The sequence below is a fragment of the Hemiscyllium ocellatum genome, chromosome 35, assembly GCF_020745735.1.
Source record: "Hemiscyllium ocellatum isolate sHemOce1 chromosome 35, sHemOce1.pat.X.cur, whole genome shotgun sequence".
Classification (NCBI taxonomy): domain Eukaryota; kingdom Metazoa; phylum Chordata; class Chondrichthyes; order Orectolobiformes; family Hemiscylliidae; genus Hemiscyllium; species Hemiscyllium ocellatum.
This window is the reverse complement of record NC_083435.1, coordinates 5,926,002-5,947,200: the sequence shown is the minus strand read 5'-3', so window position 1 is coordinate 5,947,200 and position 21,199 is coordinate 5,926,002. Positions and strand designations below refer to the sequence as shown.

At 48.7% G+C, this 21,199-nt stretch overlaps 1 protein-coding gene across 1 annotated transcript; it reads left to right on the top strand.

The window, feature by feature from the left end:
- The first annotated feature begins 28 nt into the window (after positions 1-28).
- On the top strand, positions 29-18,229 carry LOC132832933 (zinc-binding protein A33-like). Its single transcript, XM_060851175.1, has 6 exons — positions 29-163; positions 3,321-3,416; positions 4,792-5,025; positions 7,482-7,504; positions 7,598-7,713; positions 17,570-18,229. Exons 1-6 carry the CDS (start codon positions 29-31, stop codon positions 18,145-18,147), a joined length of 1,182 nt encoding a protein of 393 aa, XP_060707158.1. The 3' UTR covers positions 18,148-18,229.
- Positions 18,230-21,199: the final 2,970 nt, after the last annotated feature.

Below are 21,199 nucleotides of genomic sequence, written 5' to 3'. Positions count from 1 at the left end.
AACCTTTGGATATTCTCAGGCTGCTCACATGGTGAGTGAGAGCCTGCCCTGCCCCCTCCTCAACATGGAGCGGCCCATCCTGTACCCCCATGACTGCTTCTCCTCTTCCTCACTCTGCCATGTGAAAGGAGGTTGTAACCTTGACCAGGACAGTGCATTCCATGTATGTGGCACGTAGCTCACTCTGACTCTCACTGTCCCAGTGACCAGCCCTGTAACCTGGGAAAGAGTAACATGTATAAGGGATCCATCTCCATCTCCTCCTGATCCAGAGTCCCGGGGCAGTGTAGGCTCCTGCATGGCTTCACATGCAAGCACTGCCAAGCCTCCTCCTCCCTCCCTCCATCCACCCAAAGCTGCTGCATGGGAGTTACCCCTCAGAGGGAGCTCACTGCATTGAGAGCTGGCTGGGAGTTCAGGGTTCTGACAGTCTATCCCATGGCGGTGTTTAGTGAGCACTTCACATGAGCCTTCAGTCTATAGCTTATTACTTAGACAATGTCCAGTTTACATTCAGTTTGCGATGTTGTAGCTGTACATTAACTGAGCCTCCAGGCTGGTCTCTCCCCCTTCGCCCCAATGCGTTCTCTGTGAAGGACATTATCTTGAAGGTGCTGAGAAGATGGTAATCTTTATTCTCACTGTAATCCTTCAACATGAATCCTCCCCCTCTAACTTCCCCAACAATACTTGATGATCTGATCCTTTCCTCTGTTCCCCACCCTCTGCTATGCTCCTCTCCCCCCGGTCACTGTGCTTATTTCAGAATTTTCATTGACCTCCGAGCCCAGACCCATCCAGCTCCCTACTCCAGCCTAACCCTGACACTCCCCTTGTCCAACTCCCCTACTCCCTCACACTCACCAACACCCTCATTGTCACATTCAGTTCCGCACTCTGAACATGTAACTCTCACCTTTCCTTGCCGCCCCCCCCCCACCCCATGTCCCCATCACTGTCACTCTCCTTTCTGCATCTTCCAACCTCTCCAACCACATCCTTTAAGTTTTCTTCCCTGTCCTGCCTTCCCCCTTCCCACCATTGTCTGGCCCTTTTCATTTCACACCCTATTGTATTAACCCCCTCCTGTCTGTCTCAGGCCACATCTGTGCCTTTAGCCAGCCTGACTGCCTCACTTGGACAGGCGATTAGCCCTGGACCTGCTGCCTCCCTTTACTGCTCCATAACCCACTGGAGAAGTCTGCTGTGACAGTGACTACTCCCAGGCTGGAGTCTTGCTGTCCTCCTGGGAGTCTCCTGCTGGGACCGAGTTGTGAGTAGAGTTGTTAGTGCAGGGAGCCTGGTGTCAGGCAGACGAGGGACATATGGGAATGAAATTCCTCAGAAACCCCATGAACCAGGGACAGAAGACACCATCAACAACCATAGAAACACAAACATTTACAGCACAGAGGGAGACCATTCAGATGGTGGTGAAGTTTGGGAATTCTTGACCCCAGAGACCTGTGGCAGGTCAGTCACTGAGTATGTTCAAGACAGAGATCCAGCTATTTCTAGAGAGTGAAGGGATCAAGGGGATATGGGGTTAGTGCAGGAAAAGGGACTGATGTAGATGATCAGCCCTGATCTAGAATGGCACAGCATGGCCTGAGGGACTGAATGGCCTACTCCAGCTCCAATGTGTCTGCTCAGCCTATTGTATCTGTGCTGGCAGATAAAGAGCCATCAGTCCTGATCCCACTTTCCAGCTTCTGTCCTGGAGCCTTGGAAAATGTTTTAAATGTTGTTGTGGACCAGACCAGACCCCTCCAAACATTTTAAGAATATAGCCCAGACCCAAACATTTTCAAAATTTAAAGGCAATTAAATTTGTAAAAGATCTGATACAACTGATCAAACTACTTGACATTCAGCAAAACACAACTTATTGAAACACTGTCGTTAAAATACAACCAAAGAAAGAGTCATTTAGAATAACTTAACTGTTGGAAAACTTAACCAAATAATCCATGCAGCAACTATTACTAATTAACTGCTCTAATACAAGAACATCCCTAAACACACCCCTTGGAACAAAGGAAAATTCAGACACAGATTCTCTCATGCGGTTCTCTAATTTATGAGGAAAAAACATCAAGAGAAGATTCAGAGAGAGGAGCAGCAAAGAGACATTGACTGAAGCTTCTTTTGAGACCCTAATATCATCAAATGTTACTGGAAAAACCAAAACCCAGAAATATGAGATCTGGCCACACCCATTCAGCCTGTGAAAAAAAACCCAATGACCCCAAGCTCACAAGGTCTTCAGCAGCCAGTTCTGTATCTCTGCCTTACAACCTCTCTTCAAAAGAAAGGACAAAATAACTCTTAAAGTGACAGCATTGTCACACTGTGACAAGTGTTTCTGTCTCTCTCACCCTTTCAGGCAGTGAACCCTGTGAAAAGATTTCTCAGTTCCCCTCAAGTGTTTTAGCAATTCCACTAACTCGATCAATGAAATCATTACTTAGGAAGTTATGTTCTTCCTATCCAATTTCTCACGGCGCCTCTCTTAATTTTGTACAACCCCCTCCCGAAGGAAACAGCCTGGTTTATTTCATCTTTCCTTATGTGTACAATTCACCATGGGAACACACTGCTGTGGCGTGGGCCCATCATTCCTGTAATGTGATGAGCAGAACGGGGTTCAGTGTTGTAGCTGTGGCCTTATTAATAATTTCTACAATTAAATGTACACATCCTGTTCTTACAGTTTATACACTGGCCATAAAATAAAGATTCCATCTGTCTCTTTAATAGCCTTACCTTGCTGTGTTGCTACCTGCAGGAATCTGTGGACATATTCTTCAAAGTCCTTCTGTGCCTCTACACCTCTCAGTATCTGACCTGTCATTGTGTACTCTCTGCAAATGCATCACCTTACACTTCTCCAGAGTAAATTTCATTGGCCACTTCTCTGGCTCTGTTTGTTACACCGAACACCATGAAGCAACATTTGTACTTTTATGGCCTTCATTTGATAAAACCAGAGAAAGTAATGGCAGGAAGAGGCTATTCAGCTGATCATTTCTGAATCAGTGTAAATACAAATTTAAACACTAGCCACCCATACTGATCCCACCGTCCAGGCCCTGACCCATAGTCTTGCAGGTTACAACATCTCTCATGCCTCCACAATCAAACTAGGCCGCAAATTCCAGACAAATGTCAGTCATTGACTGAATGTTTTTCTCACACTTGATTTAATCATTTCCCCAATCATCCCAAGTCTGTGCCAATATGAATTTCAATTTGATGATGTTTCATTTTTGGGGGATGTATTTCTGAAAATGTGCTAATTAATTGATGGTTTTGTTCAGGAGGAACTGGAAACCTCCCTGAAGCCAATTCAGGAGAAGAAGAAGGAATGTGAAACTGTCAAAAGTGATTATGAGAAAACATTGTCCCACATTCAGGTACTTATGATCTTACTTTGTTCTATATTTTGTACAGAATTGTAACCATTCAGAATTGCACTGTGCAGAATTCCAGTCTCCATATTACAAATAGATATTGCATGAACTAACCTGGATATTTTCATGAGAGAGAAGAAGGTTGAGAGGTGACTTAATTGAGACATGTAAGATAATCAGAGGGTTAGATAGGCAGGACGGTGAGGCCTTTTTCCTCAGACGGTGATGGCTAGCACAAGAAGACATAACTTTAAAGTGAGGGGTGATAAATATAGGACAGATATCAGAAATTGTTCCTTTACTCAGAGAATAGTTGGGGCATGGAATGGTCTGCCTACAGCCGTAGGAGACTCGCCAACTTTAAGGGCATTTAAATGATTATTGGATACACATATGTATGAAAATGGAATAGTATAGGTTAGATGGGCTTCAGATTGGTTTCACAGGTCGGTGCAATATCGAGGGCCGAAGGGTCTGTACTGGCTGTATGGTTCTATGTTCTATCAGAATTTAGCACTTTTAGGAATGATTGAACAGGTTGTGAGTCATTTCTTTGGAAAAGAGAAGACTGAGGCTAATCTGTTAGAATTTTTAAAAATTCTAATAGGATTTGAAAATGTGGATCCAGAGAAGATGTTTCTCCACATCATGGATTTGATCAGATTGGGAAAGTTTTAATAATTTACTGATATGAGTCAGACATGAACAGTGCATTGGGTACAGGAGCTAGGAGGTCATGTTGCGACTGTACAGAACATTAGTTATACCATTTCTGGAATACTGCTGGAATTCATTTCTGGTCTCCCTGCTGCAGGAAAGATGCTGTGAAATGAGAAAGGCTTCAGAAAAGATTTACAAGGTGCTGCCAGGGTTGGAGGAATTGAGTTAAAGGGAGAGGCTGAATAGGCTGGGGCTGTTTTCCCTGGAGCATTGGAGGCTGAGGCATGACCTTGTAGAAGTTTATAAAATCATGAGGGGCAGAGATTGGATGAATAGCCCAGGTCTTTTCTCTAGGGTCATGAAGGCTGAAACTGCAGGCCATAGGTTTAAGGTGAGATGAGAAAGATTTTAAAGGGACCTGTGAAGAGGGTGGTGCATGTATGGAAAGAACTGCCAGAGGAAGTGGTGGAGGCTGGTACAAGAATAACATTTAAATGACATGGGGATGGGTGGATGAATCAGAAGGGTTTGGAGGGATGTGGGCCAAGTGCTGGCAAACGGGATGAGATTAATTTGCATATCTGGTCAGCATGGATGGGTCTCACTGAAGGGTCTGTTTCTGTGCTGTACATCTTTATGACTCTATGACTGCTCAGGCTGAACAACATTTTAAAACTCTTCATTTGTTTTTGTTCAATCTGATTATTATTTCCCAAAGGACCAAGGCGTAAAAACAGAGAAACAAATTAAAACTGAATTTGAAAAACTTCATCAGTTTCTCCGTGAGGAAGAGAGGATTGTGTTGGAAGATCTGAAACTGGAAAAAGAGGAACACAGTCAGGAGATGAAGGAGAGGATTGCAAAGATAACAGAGGAAATCTCATCCCTTTCAGTCACTGTTCAGGATATTGAACAAGAGCTGAGGGAACAGGACAGCATCACATTTTTAACAGTAACTATTTATTTTTCTTTCCTTTGCCTCTTTTCTTTGAGATTGTCTTGATGAATTGCAGATTCTATCCTTAAAATGTAGAGTATAAACCTCACTGAGTAACAGCACACCAGTGACCTGGGACATTGGGTTTTCTCTGTCTCACACCCAAGAGCACGAACTGCTGTCTTTAACATGGAAATGACACAATCTGGAGTGTGTCCACTCCAGGGAAATATTACAGGGGAACATTGTAATGGGCTGAAACCATGAGGAAAATCAGTTTCATAAGGAGTGAGAAACCCTCAGGACGGTCAGACCATTCTCCCCTGAGGGTACATTTCCAGTCCAGCTGCTGATCAGACTCTGGGACCTACAGTGCAGGGACCAGCCAGGCTGTAACATGTTTACAGTGTCCCTGGCTGGAACAGGAATGGTTCTGTCCAGGAGAGAGAACTCTCCACAGGCTCAGATACACAGACAGATCGAGCTTTCTCTCAGCAGTTAAATAGTGAAATGTTCAGACAATGGGAGAGGTGTGTCCCCACATGACAACCATTTATATCAGAATCAATATGATTTTCTGTAATTTCCACTGTGTTCAGTGAGCCCCTGAGAACTTAATGTTGGTAATTCTCTGTTGTGTATTGAAATGCTGAAGGGGGCGGTTTGTGAAGCAGTGTGATACCAACAGCAAGGGTTCAATTCCCATCACTGTCTGAGGTTACCATGACGGACCCTCCTTCCCAACCTCTCCCCTTGTCTGAGGTATGATGACCCGCAGGGTAATCACCACCAGTCATTTCTCCCCAATGAGGGAGCAGCCCTATGGCCTGGTAAAGACTATGGCAACACCACCGTCTGCGGTGCCAGTGTGGGCTGAGGGATAAATGTTGACCAGGACACAGGGAGAACCCCAGTGTTCCTCTTGGGATCTACTCAGTTCATTGTTATTTTAATTTCAAAAATATACTTTATTCATAAAGCTACCTTTATATACACAGGCAGTAAAGCAGATTGGTTCTGTCCAGTCACATATGGAGAAACAACAAACATTGGAGCTTGACTCTATCCACCAAACAAACCAAAGGCAGTTGTGACTTGTCCAAGACTAGATTTACATCCATTTGAGGCACCAGGAAGGACTGATAACTGAACGGATTCACTTCAATAGAAAGCCCTCAGACAGTGGTCTTTCCCCACTGTGCCTGGGCGGCAGCTGCCCCAAGGTTTAATGTGTCCCTCAGCACGTAGTCCTGGGCCTTGGAATGTCCCAGTCTGCAACAGTCGGTCAAGGTCAACTCTCTGTTTGGAAGACCAACAAGTTTTGGGAGGACCAAAGAGCATCTTTCACTGAGTTGATGGTCCTCCAGGCACAGTCACTGTTTGTCTCGGTGTGTCCCTCGGGGAACAGACCATAGAGCACAGAGTCCCGCATCATGGAGCTGCTCTGGATGGACCTCGACACAAACCACTGCATCTTCCTCCAGCCTTCCTTTACAAAGGCCCTTTCCAGAAGGAGATGTGTGACAGTCTCTCCTCCCTGCAGCCACTTCGAGGGCAGCATGTGGTGACACAGACCGACTGGGTATACATGAAGGATCTCACAGGTGCCCTCTCTCACCACGACAGGATCCAGCCTCTCCTTTTCCCTCAGGGTATCAAGGATGTTATGTACTGACCACTTCCTGATGGATTGTGGTGAAAGCTGTTTCTCTTTGTAAATGTCTCCATGACGGACAGTGATGGGGAACAGTCCAACTACTTGGAGCATTCCACAGCAGTGAGGCCAGGCCCATCCTTCCCAACACCGGGGACAGGTAGAACCTCAGTATGTAGTGACACTATTCAATGGGGAGAGAGTGTGGAACCTCAGTTTAACAGCTCAGCTGAAACCTGGTCCCTCTGACAATGGAGTTGCCATTCAGCTGGTTGGTCATTGAGCTCAGAGTGACTCACAGTGAATGTCCGTGACATTATAATTCAGTCTGTATGGTTCAGGGTTTCAGGTTACACAGAGTGGCCTGACTGCAGACAAAGATTCGGAGACTAGTTGATGAGTCCTGGTACTGAACATAAAACTAAAATTGCAGCTTCACCCTCTTTCCAGGAGGGTCAGTGAATTCTATTGGACAACCCTGGTGTGGATTCCCAGAAACATTTGTCTTCAGTACACATACACATTATAACAGGGAAGTAAACATTAAAGTGACTCTGTAACCAATAAACTAATCCCAGCAATTTAACATCCATGAAGATATTCCAATTGGGTTGGATCTCTGTGAGTTGTTCTGTGCAGTAAGATCCAGTAATTTGTAATATTGTGGAGGAACTCAGTCCAGTGAGGACAGGAAGACACTGCCTAATAACTTCCTGAACTTAAAATGTTCATGTTTTGGGGAATCCAGTCTGGAACTTTACTTTTTGTCATAAAATGTTCTCGAAACACTAACTGTAAAAATGTTTTTGTTCCACAGAAATTTCCGGATACAAAGAAAAGGTAAAGCTTACATCCTCGATTTGATTTTTATTTCTAACATATCCCTCTCCCACCCTGGAATGACCCAACACTGACCTTTATCTCCTGTTTCAGAGTGAAGCAAACTCTCCCAGAGCCACAGAAGGTTTACCCTTTAATAAATGTGGGCAAGTACATCGGCTCCCTGCAGTACAGAGTGTGGAAAAAGATGCTGACGGTGATTAATACAGGTGGGTGTGAGCTTCCTGACACCAGCTCTTCAACAACTCTCATATTTATGAGTAGAAGGGAGCTGTGTATTCACAATAAATGTTTAATTGTCTTGGTAACTGGTGAGATTTCACTTCAGTCAGTTTTCTATGAAAATACAGAATTGACTGATCACAGAGTCACAGTGACCCGCTCCACCTGCTGGACACTCCTAGTACTGCGAAGGGACATTGCTTCTTCAACCTCCCTTTGTGGATCATTGACCCAACATTCTGTTTATCTTTATCCATCTTCCACAAAACTCCAGCATAAGATCCTGTTCCTTCTTTGATTATTCTGTCTAACAGCAGTCAGACTGGATTGCGATGGTCAGAGGCTAATGGTCACAAGTGACTGTTTGTTTCCAACAGAAGGACTTCCCTTAAACTGATGTCAGTGGCTGCAGCTTCCAGATAAAAGGCCTTGTTGGGGTGGACAGCTCCCAGAGCTGGGCCAGGCTGCAAGTCCCTCTCTCTGTCACACACACCGTCTCAGTCTGCACCTCGTCAAGGGGCAGCACTCCGAAAGCTTCGGATTCAAAATAAACCTGTTGGACAATAACCTGGTATTGTGTGACCTTCTGACCATGTCTGTCTGTCTGTCTCTCTCGATCTCTCTATGATAAGCACTGTCTCTCCCTGTCACATGCACTGTCAGTCTCTCTCTTTCGCTGTAATACACACTGTCTCTCTCTCTCTCTCTCTCTCTCTCTGTTACACTCACCATCTCTCTATCACACATACCATCTCTCTCTGTGATACATACCATCTTTTTCTCTGTGTCTCACACTCACTGTCTTCCTCTCTCTCTCTCACTCTGTTGCAGTCACTATCTCTCTCTCTCTCTCTCTCACTCTGTCGCACTCATTGCATCTCCCACTGTCAAACATATCATCCCTCTCCCCCTCCAGCTCTCTGTCACATAAACCATCTCTTTCTCTCTCTCTCACTCTATCATGCAAACAGTCTCTCTCTCTCTCTCTCTCACTCTGCCCCTCTGTCAGACACACCACTTATCTCTCTCTATCATCACACTTGCCATCTCTCTCTCTCTCTCTCTCATACTAACTGTCTCTCCCTTTCACACACATCCATTTCTCTCTCTCTCGCTATCACACACTGTCTCACACACTCTATCTCTCTCTGTCACACTCACTGTCCCTCTCTCATAAACCATCTCTCTCTCTCTCCATCATACACTCTCTCTCTCTTTCCCTCTCTGTCAGACTTGCCGTGTCTCTGTCTCTCTCTCACTCTCACTCTGACACACTCCTTAAGCTCTGTTTATATCACAGACACCCTCTCTCTTTGTCTCTCTCTCTCTCTATCACACTCACTATCTCCCTCCCTGTGTCTCCCTTTCCCTCTCTCTGCCACACTCAACATCTCTCTATCTCTTGCTCTGTCAAATGTTTCCTCTCACTCTCTTTGTCATACACACCGTCTCTTTCTCTCTCTCTCTCTCTGTCAAAAACATCACCCCTCTCTCTCCCTCTGTCACACTTGCTATCTCCCTCCTTCACTTACTGTCACACTCTTTCACATGCACCAATCTCTCTTTGTCGCTGTCACACTCACGGTCTGTCACATCCACTGTACCTCTCTCTTCATGGAGAAACTGTCTCTCACCCTCTGTCACACATAATGACCCACTCTCTCTCTCCCTGTCATTCAAAACTTCACTCTCGCTGTCATAGTTGCCACCTCCCTCTTTCTCTTTCTCTCTCTTCGTTACACACCATCCCTTTATCTCTCTGTCACAACACTGTCTCTTACTCTCTCTCTCTCTATTTCTGTCTCGATCACACTCAAATTCTCTCCTCTTTCGCTGCCACATACAGTGTCTGTCCTGCCTTGGTTACACACACCATCTCACTCTCTCACCCTCTGTCACACACACCATCTCACTCTCTCACCCTCTGTCACACACACACCACCTCACTCTCTCAGCCACTGTCACACTCACCGCCTCACTCTCTCACCCTCTGTCACACACACACACCGCCTCATTCTCTCACCCTCTGTTGCTCACACATTGCCTCTCTCTCTTACCCTCTGTCACTCACACCACCTCACTATCACCCCCTGTTACACACACCACCTCACTCTCTCACCCACTGTCCCCACACACCGCTGCACACTCTCACCCTCTGTCACACTAATTGCTTCACTCGCTCACTCTCCGTCACACACACACCTTACTCTCTTATCCTCCGTCACACACACCTCACTCTCTCACACGCACTGCCTCACTCTCTCACCCTCTGTCACGCACACTGCCTCACTCACTCACCCTCCATCTCACACACACCACCTCACTCTCTCATCCTCTGTCACACACACTGCCTCACTCTGTCACCCTCCATCTCACACACACCGTCTCACTCTCTCACCTTCTGTCATACACACCGTCTCACTCTCTCACCGTCTGTCACACACCGCCTCACTCTCTCACCCTTTCACACACACCACCTCACTCTCACCCTCTGTCACACACTCCATCTCACTCTCTCACCCTCTGTCACACACACTGCCTCACTCTCTCACTCTCCGTCACACTCACCGCCTCACTCTCTCACCCTGTCACACACACCACCTCACTCTCACCCTCTGTCACACACTCCATCTCACTCTCTCACCCTCTGTCTCACACACCGCCTCACTCTCTCACCCTCTCTCACACACACTGCCTCACTCTCTCACCCTCTGTCACACTCACCACCTCACTCTCTCACCCTCTGTCACACTCACCACTTCACTCTCTTACCCTTTGTCACACACACCGCCTCACTCTCTCACCCTCTGTCACACACACCGCCTTACTCTCTCACGCTCTGTCACTCAAACCACCACCTCACTCTCACCCTCTGTCACACACACCACCTCACTCTCTCACCCTCTGTCACACACACTGCCTCACTCTATCACCCTGTCACACACACCACCTCACTCTCTCACCCTCTGTCACACACAGCGCCTCACTCTCTCACCCTCTTTCACACACACCGCCTCACTCTCTCACCTCTGTCACTCACACACCGCCTCACTCTCTCAGCCTCTGTCACATACACCACCTCACTCTCTCAGATACTGTCACACACACCACCTCACTCTCTCAGCCACTGTCACACACACCACCTCACTCTCTCACCCTCTGTCACACACACCACCTCACTCTCTCACCCTCTGTCACTCACACACCGCCTCACTCTTTCAGCCTCTGTCACACACACCACCTCACTCTCTCAGCCACTGTCACACACACCACCTCACTCTCTCACCCTCTGTCACTCACACACCGCCTCACTCTTTCAGCCTCTGTCACACACACCACCTCACTCTCTCACCCTCTGTCACACAAACCACCTCACTCTCTCACCCTCTGTCACACACACCACCTCACTCTCACTCTGTTACACATAACATCTCTCTTTTCGTCATACTTGCCATCTCTGACTCTATCTATTTTTCTCTGTCACACACACCATCTCTCTCCCTCCCTGTCTCATGCACTACCACTCTCTCTCTTTCTCTCTGTCACACACACCTTCACTGTCTCTGTTATGCACACCATCTTGTTCTGCTCTCTCTCTCTGTCACATACACTATCCCTCTCTCTGTCACATAAACTGTCTCTTTCGCTTTTTCGCCCTCTGTCACTCACACCACCTCACTCTCACCCTCTGTCACACACACCACCTCACTCTCACCCTCTGTCACACAAACCACCTCACTCTCTCACCCTCTGTCACACTCACCGCCTCACTCTCTCACCCTCTGTCACACTAATCACCTCACTGTCTCACCCTCCATCTCACACACACCATCTCACTCTCTCACCCTCTGTCACACACACCACCTCACTCTCTCACCCTCTGTCACACACCGCCTCACTCTCTGTCTGTCACTCACACCGCCTCACTCTCTCGCCCTCTGTCACACATACTGCCTCACTCTCTCACCCTCCATCTCACACCCACCGCCTCACTCTCTCACCTTCTGTCACACTAATCACCTCACTGTCTCACCCTCTGTCACACACCGCCTCACTCTCTGTCTGTCACTCACACCGCCTCACTCTCTCACCCTCGTGTCACACACACCACCTCACTCTCTCACCCTCTGTCACACACACACCGCCTCATTCTCTCACCCTCTGTTGCTCACACATTGCCTCTCTCTCTTACCCTCTGTCATTCACACTGCCTCACTATCACCCCCTGTTACACACACCACCTCACTCTCTCACCCACTGTCCCCACACACCACCGCACACTCTCACCCTCTGTCACACTCATTGCTTCACTCGCTTACTCTCCGTCACATACACACCTTACTCTCTTATCCTCCGTCACACACACCTCACTCTCTCACCCTCTCTCACACACTGCCTCACTCTCTCACCCTCTGTCACACACACCGCCTCACTGTCTCACCCTCTGTCACACACACTGCCCCACTCTGTCACCCTCCATCTCACACACACCGTCTCACTCTCTCACCCTCTGTCATACACACCGTCTCACTCTCTCACCCTCTGTCACACACACCACCTCACTCTCACCCTCTGTCACACACTCCATCTCACTCTCTCACCCTCTGTCTCACACACCGCCACACTCTCTCACCCTCAGTCACACTCACCGCCTCACTCTCTCACCCTCCATCACACTCACCACTTCACTCTCTTACCCTCTGTCACACACACCGCCTCACTCTCTCACCCTCTGTCACACACACCGCCTCACTCTCTCACGCTCTGTCACTCACACCACCTCACTCTCACCCTCTGTCACACACACCACCTCACTCTCACCCTCTGTCACACACTCCATCTCACTCTCTCACCCTCTGTCACACTCACCACCTCACTCTCTCACCCTCCATCACACTCACCACTTCACTCTCTTACTCTCTGTCTCACACACCGCCTCACTCTCTCACCCTCTGTCACACACAGCGTCTCACTCTCTCACCCTCTGTCACACTCACCGCCTCACTCTCTCACCCTCTGTCACACACACTGCCTCACTCTCTCACCGTCCATCTCACACACACCGCCACACTCTCTCACCCTCTGTCACACTCACCACCTCACTCTCTCACCCTCTGTCACACTCACCACCTCACACTCTCACCCTCCGTCACACACAGCGCCACACTCTCTCAACCTCTGTCACACACAGCACCTCACTCTCTCACCCTCTGTCACACTCACCGCCTCACCCTCTCACCCTCTGTCACACACACCGCCTCACTCTCTCACCCTCCATCTCACACACACCTTCTCACTCTCTCACCCTCTGTCACACACAGCGCCACACTCTCTCACCCTCCGTCACACTCACCACCTCACTCTCTCACCCTCCGTCACACTCACCGCCTCACTCTCTCACCCTGTCACACACACCACCTCACTCTCACCCTCTGTCACACACTACATCTCACTCTCTCACCCTCCATCTCACACTCACCACCTCACTCTCTCACCCTCTGTCCCACACACTGCCTCACTCTCTCACCCTCCATCTCACACACACCGTCTCACTCTCCACCCTCTGTCACACACACCGCCTCACTCACTCCCCTCTGTCACACACACAGTGCCTCATTCTCTCACCTTCTGTTGCTCACACACTGCCTCTCTCTCTTACCCTCTGTCACTCACACCGCCTCACTATCATCCCCGTTACACACACCGCCTCACACTCTCACCCTCTGTCACACTCATTGCTTCACTCACTCACTTTCCGTCACACACACCTCACTCTCTCACCCTCTGTCTCACACACTGCCTCACTCTGTCACCCTCCGTCACACTCACCACCTCACTCTCTCACCCACTGTCACACACCGCCTCTCTCCCTCACCCTCTGTCACACACACCGCCTCACCCTCTGTCACACACACCGCCTCACTCTCTCACCCTCTGTCACACACAGCGCCTCACTCTCTCACCCTCTGTCACACTCACCGCCTCACTCTCTCACCCTCTGTCACACACAGCGCCTCAATTTCTCACCCTCCGACAAACACAGCGCCTCACTCTCTCACCCTCTATCACACACACCGTATCACTCTCTCTCTGTTACACATAACCTCTCTCTTTTCATCATACTTGCCATCTCTGACTCTCTAATTCTCTCTTTCACACACACCATCTCTTTCTCTCTCTCTCTCTCTCCCTGTCACATGCACTATCTCTCTCTCACTTCCTCTCTGTCACACACACTGTCACTGTCTCTGTTATGCACACCATCTTGTTCTCTCTCTTTCTCTCTGTCATACATAACCTCTCTCTGTCACACATGCCATTGCCCTCTCTCTCTCTATCTCTGTGTCACACACACTTTCTCTCTCTCTCTCTCATCATTTCTGTCAGACACACCGTCTCTCTTGCTTTCTCTCTCTCTGTCACACAAACCTTCTCTCTCACCCTCTTTCAACACGTGTCCTCTCTCCCTCTCTCTGTCACACACAACCTCTCTCTCTGTGTCACACTTGCTGTGACCCTCTGTCTATGTTTCTCTGTAACACACACCATCTCTCTCTTTCTCTTTCTCTATCTCTCTGTCACACACACCACTTCTCTCTCTCTCTCTGTTATATACAATATATCTCTCTATCTCTCTGTCACACACACTATCTCTGTCTCTGTCATGTACACCATCTCTCTCTATTTCTGCCTCTGTCACACACACCGTTTCTCTTTCTCTATCTCTCTCTTTGTCATATGCACTGTCCATCCCATTGTCATACAAACCGTCTCTTTCTCTTTTTTACCCTCTTTCACACACACTGCCCCACTCTTTCTCTCTGTCATACACAACCTCCCTCTGTCACACTTGCCACCACCCTTTCTCTCTATCTCTGTGTCACACACAATGTCTCATTCTCTCTCTTTCTCATTGTCTCTGTCAGATACACCGTCTCTCTTTCCTTCTCTCTCTCAGTTACACAAACCTTCTCACTCACCCTGTTTCAACACACATCCTCTCTCTCTCTCTCTCTCTTTCTCTCTGTCATACACAACCCCTCTCTCTCTGTCACACTTGCTGTGACCCTCTGTCTCTGTCTCTCAGTCACACAGACCATATCTCTCTCTGTCACACACACCATCTCTCTCTCTCTCAGTTACACACGCCATCTGTCTATATCTATCTTTATGTTAAAAACACAATGTTTCTCTCTCTTTCTGTCTCTGTCACATGCACCATCTCTCTGTCTGTCACAATCTCTTTCTCTTTCTCTATGTCACACACATCCTCTCTATTTACACACGCACTGTCACTTTCTCTCTCTCGCTCTCTCTCTGTCCATGCACCATCTCTCTCTCTGTCATATACACTGACAATGTATTGATCTAACATCAGCAATGAACAAATGAACAGAATTACTCACTGTTCCTTAATTCAATTAAATTCTACTGGAATGAATGTTTCATTAACACAGTTCCCACATATAAATCCAATTTATAAGAGCAATAAATTAAACTTAATCTCTCAACATGACACAATCTATGTCTGCTCCGCTGTCTCCAATCTTCCTTCTGCTGATCTCACATCACAAACACCTTTCTTTTGATGATTCTTCTGTGAGGATTTGGAGCTGGAAATGGTGCATTTGATGGGTCCTTGTTAGAGAGCTTCATCATATTGTGACAAAGTCAGCTTTGTCTCTCTATGACATTTGGCTTCTCTCAATTTTCAAAAAAACCCTGCCTTCAATATTCCTGATGATGCACCAAATTCTCACAACGTGATTGGTTTCAGGCTGTAAACACCATCAGTTTTTAAATTCAGTGGGTTTTGAATGGCAGAGTGTTTGGTTTAAATTAATTGGTCAAATTCGACTTGTCGTCAAAACAGCAGCAAACCTCAGGTGCCCATGAACAAAGCCAACAGGAACATGTTTCCATTTTAGAACAGTCTGTCTCCCACAGCTGCACACAGACCTCCTTCTCTGCTGAACTCCAAGCTTAAAGAGCACTTTTCCTCCGAAAGGGACCACACTCTGCTTTTCAATTCATTTACAATTTTACTATTTTTACACACCAACTTTGTGACACTCTGTCACACTCACCATTACTCTCCCTCTCTCTGTGACTCTCGCTCTGTCACACACTCATCCTCTCTCACTCTCTCTCCCTGTATCTCTGTCCCTCTGTCGCAATCATTCTCTCTCTCTCTGTCTCTCTCTGTCTCTCTCTGTCTCTCTCTGTCTCTCTCTCCGTCTGTCTCTTTGTCATACACACCACGTCTTTTTCTCGCAATCACTGTCTCACTCGCTGTCACTTCGTCATTCACTGTCTATCTCTGTCACACGTATACATCTCTCTCTCTCTCTCTCTCTCTATCACACATACATCTCTCTCTCTCTCTCACACTCACTCTCTCTGTGACACACACTCTCTCGCTCTGTCTCTGTCTCTCTTTCTCACTCCCACTCTATCGCAGTCACTGTCTCTCACTCTGTCACAGACACCGTCTCTCTCTTCCTTTCTCTCTGTCAAATGGACCATCTCTCTCTCTCTGTCTCTCTCTCTCTCTCTCTCTCTCGCTCACTCACAGAATCATAGAGAGGTACAGCACAGAAACAGACCCTTCGGCCCAACTCATCCATGCCGAGCAGTTATCCTCACCTAATCTAGTCCCATTTGCCAGCACTTGGCCCATATCCCTTGAAAACCTTCCTAACCATAAACCCATCCATATGCCTTTTCAATGTTGTAATTGTACCAGCCTCCACCACTTCCTCTGGCAGCTCATTCCATACATGCATCACCTTCTGCATGAAAAGGTTGCCCCTCAGGTTCCCCACCCCAGGGAAAAGACTTTGTCTCTTTAACCCTATCCATGCCCCTCATGATTTAATAAACCTGTATAAAGTCACCCCTCAGCCTCCGATGCTCCAGGGATAATAGCCCCAGCCTACTCAGCCTCTCCCTATAGCTCAAATCCTCCAACCTGGCAACATCCTTGTAAACCTTTTCTGCATCCATTCAAGTTTCACAACATCCTTCCGATAGGAGTGAGACCAGAATTGTACATAATATTCTAAAAGTGGTCTAACCAATGTCCTGAACAGCCGCAATATGACCTCCCAACTCTGATACTCAGTGCTCTGATAAAGGAAAGCATACCAAATACCTTCTTCACTATCCTATCTACCTGCAACTCTACTTTCAAGGAGCTATGAACCTGCACTCCAAGGTCTCTGTGTTCAGCAACACTCCCCAGAACCTTACCATTAAGTGGAAAAGTCCTGCTCATTCTATCACTCACCATCTCTCTCTCTCTCTCTCTGTCACACTCTCTGCCTCTCTGTGTGTCTGTCACAAACACTCTGCCTCTCCCTCTGTCACACAAACCATCTCTTTCTCTCTCTGATACTCTCGCCATCTCACTCTCTATCACACTCACTGTCTCTGTCTACATCACACACAACATTCTCTCTCTCTGTGATACACACACCATCTCTCTCTCCCTGAAACCATACACTGTGTGTCTCTCTCTGCCACACTGACTGTGTCTCTCTCTCTCTCTGTGTCACACTCACCGTCTCTCTCTCTCTCTCTGTCACACACTGCCTCTCCCTTTCTCTCCCCCTCTCTCTCTCTCTGTGACACACTGTCTTTCTCTCTCTCTCTCGGTCCCACCCTCTCTCTGTAACGGGGTTTCCTCAGCCTCATTGCAGGGTCTATCCCGAGTGCTGTTTAACCCCTTCCCTGGGGATGAATTTCTAATCCTGGATCGTTGCTGATGTTCCCAGTCACTAAGTGGCTGTGAGAGTTACAGTGAGTGTGACTAACATTTTATTGGTGTCCCTCTGTTCCCAGCTCCAGTCACCTTGGACCCTAATACAGCCCATCCTGCCCTTCTCCTGTCTGAGGACCTGAGCACCGTGAGACACACCGGGAATCGGCAGCAGCTTCCCGACAATCCGGAGAGATTTGGTTACTGTGTCTGTGTCCTGGGATCAGAGGGATTCACATCAGGGAAACATTCCTGGGAGGTGGAAGTGGGGAAGAAGACTAAGTGGGATGTGGGTGTGGCCAAGGAGTCCATCCACAGGAAGGGGCAAATCAACCTGAATCCAGGTAATGGATACTGGGCATTGGCGCTGAGAGAGGGGAATAAATACTGGGCTGGTGAGAAACCATGGAAATGCTTAAAGCTGAGTGTGAGTCCGAGGAAGGTCCGAGTCTGTCTGGATTATGAGGGAGGGAAGATGTCCTTTTATAACTCAGAGAACAAGAGCCATATCTACACTTTCACTGGGACATTCACTGAGAAACTCTATCCTTTCTTCAGTCCGTATCTCATTGATGGGGATAAAAACACAGAACCTCTGAAAATCTGTCCCCGGAGAGTAACAATCCAGGAGGATGAGGGATTCATCGCTTCATCCAAATAAAGAGCCTCTCCGTGGGGGGGAGGGGAAGATCCCATACACTGGGTCACTGGGTGGGTGAGGAGGAAGATCCCACACCCTGGGTCACTGGGTGGGGGAGGGGGAAGATCCCAAACACGGGGTCACTGGGTGGGGGGAGGGGGAAGATCCCACACACTGGGTCACTGGGTGGGGGAGGGGGAAGATCCCAAACACGGGGTCACTGGGTCGGGGGAGGGGGAAGATCCCACACCCTGGGTCACTGGGTGGGGGAGGAGGAAGATCCCACACCCTGGGTCACTGGGTGGGGGAATGGGAAGATCCCACACATTGGGTTACTGGGTGGGGGAGGGGGAAGATCCCAAACACGGGGTCACTGGGTGGGGGGAGGGGGAAGATCCCAAACACGGGGTCACTGGGGGTGCGGGGGAATGGGAAGATCCAACACACTGGGTCACTGGGGGGGAATGGGAAGATCCCAAACACTGGGGTACTGGGTGGGGGAATGGGAAGGTCCCACACACTGGGTCACTGGGTGGGGGGAGGGGGAAGATCCCACACACTGGGTCACTGGGTGGGGGGAGGGGAAGACCCCACACACTGGGTCACTGGGTGGAGGAATGGGAAGATCCCATACACTGGGTCACTGGGTGAGGGGAGGCCCACATTCTTGGAGCAGAGGGGCTTTCCTGGTTTGCTCCTCCTCTTCCATGATGTGAAGGGGCTGCTGCTCCATTTCTGGATCCACTTTAGCCCCATGTTCCTGACCTTTGACCACTGGGTGCAGAGGGGACCAGGCAGATCGGGAGACCTCCTCATGGGCCTGGCCAAAGTGACCCTCAACAGGGTGCAGGCAGTGGGCAGTCAAGGTGGGTGTTTGTCCTGACTGTCTGACCCTCTTCCTCAGCTGGGTCAGTGCCCGGGTGTCCCTGGAGATCAGGCACATGGTGTCCACGGGTACACTTCAGGCCTTCAGTGGCTGGTGGGCACAGGGGGCACTGGACTGTCATTAATCCTGGAAATGCCTTTTTACTGAGATTTAAATTTCCTTTAAAGTCCTCTTTCTTTTGGTCACAGTGGGTCAGTCCTGTCCTTTTTAAATCAAGGATTCATTGTTTTTGGGTTCTTCACAAAGGGTTTAAATAGACCCAAACTGAAACTGGAACGTTTGGGTCAGGAAGTGTGTGTGTGTGTGTGTGTGTGTAATTTTGCAAATAAATTGTTATAAAATTGTGGAACTACTGGTTCCAGTTGTATCCTTCACCAAGTGACTCTGAAATCTAAACTCTAATCTGGAGAAGATTTTTTTTTAATTTTAAAAATATACTTTATTCGTAAAACAATCATAAAATAATTTGATACACTGTACATTAGGTCAACATTTACATACACAGCTCAGAATTATTATTATATACAGGTCTGTGCATTTCTCACTCATATGCCCATATATTGAGCTGAGGCGTCAGCAGAGCCCAAATGACTGCATAGGCCCCCTGATCTTTTTTAGACAGGCAGATGTTACACGGTGGCCTTTCCCCACCGCGCCTTGGCGGCAGCTGCCCCAAGCTTCAGCGCGTCCCTCAACACGTAGTCCTGGACCTTGGAATGTTCCAGTCTGCAACACTCAGTCGGGGTCAACTCCTTCAGCTGGAAGATCAACAGGTTTCGGACCACCCAGAGAGCGTCCTTCACCGAGTTGATGACCCTCCAGGCGCAGTTGATGTTCGTCTCGGTGTGCGTCCCGGGGAACAGGCCGTAGAGCACGGAGCGCCGCGTCTCGACAAACCCCACTGCATTCCTCTCCAGACTTCCTCTGCATAGGCACATTCCAGAAGGAGGTGTGTGACAGTTTCTCTCCCCCCGCAGCCGCTTCGAGGGCAGCGTGCGGTGCGGCTGAGAGTCCGGGCGTGCATAAAGGATCTCACAGGCAGAGCCCTTCTCACCACCAGCCAAGCCATGTCTTGGTGCTTGTTGGAAAGTTCTGGCGATGAGGCATTCTGCCAAATGGCTTTGACAGTTTGCTCAGGGAACCACTTAACAGGATCCGCCCTCTCCTTTTCCCGAAGGGTCTCAAGGACACTACATGTCGACCACTTCCTGATGGACTTGTGATCAAAGGTGTTTTTCTTCAAAGATTTCTCCACGAAGGACAGGTGATACGGAACTGTCCAACTACTCGGAGCGTTCCGCGGCAGCGAGGCCAGGCCCATCCTTCGCAACACTGGGGACATGTAGAACCTCAGTACGTAGTGACACTTGGTGTTTGCGTACCGGGGATCCACGCACAGCTTGATGCAGCCACACACAAAGGTGGCCATCAGGTTGAGGGTGGCATTGGGTGTATTTTTTCCCCTGTTGCCCTGATCTTTGTATAGCGAGTCCCTTCAGGCCCGGTCCATCTTTGAACTCCATATCAACTGGAAGATGGCCCGGGTGACTGCAGCGGCACAGGTTCTGGGAATAGGCCAGACCTGTGCCACGTATATTAGCGATGACAGTGCCTCACACCTGATGACCAGGTTTTTTCCCGCGATGGAGAGCGACCGCAGCTTCCATCTGCCCAGTTTCTGCCTCACTTTACTGATAGGCTCCTCCAAATACTTGGCGCACACCCCAGCCCCCCCGAACCAAATACCCAGCACCTTCAGGTGGTCGGTCCTGACGGTGAAGGGGATCGAGGATTGGTCGGCCCAGTTCCCGAAGAGCATGGCCTCGCTCTTGCCTTGGTTTACCTTGGCCCCTGAGGCCCATTCGAACTGGTCACAAATGCACATGAGTCTGCGCACGGACAGCGGATCCGAGCAGAAAACGGCGACGTCATCCATGTACAGGGAGGCCCTAACCTGCAGGCCCCCGCTGCCAGGAATAGTCACCCCTCTCAGGTCCGCTTCCTTCCTGATGGACTCGGCAAATGGCTCTATGCAGCACACAAACAAGGCAGGAGCGAGAGGGCAGCCCTGCCTGACTCCAGACCTGACTGGGAAGCTATCTGATTCCCACCCATTGATTGAGACTGCACTGACGACGTTGGTGTAGAGCAGTCTGATCCAATTGCAGATTCCCTCCCCGAAGCCCA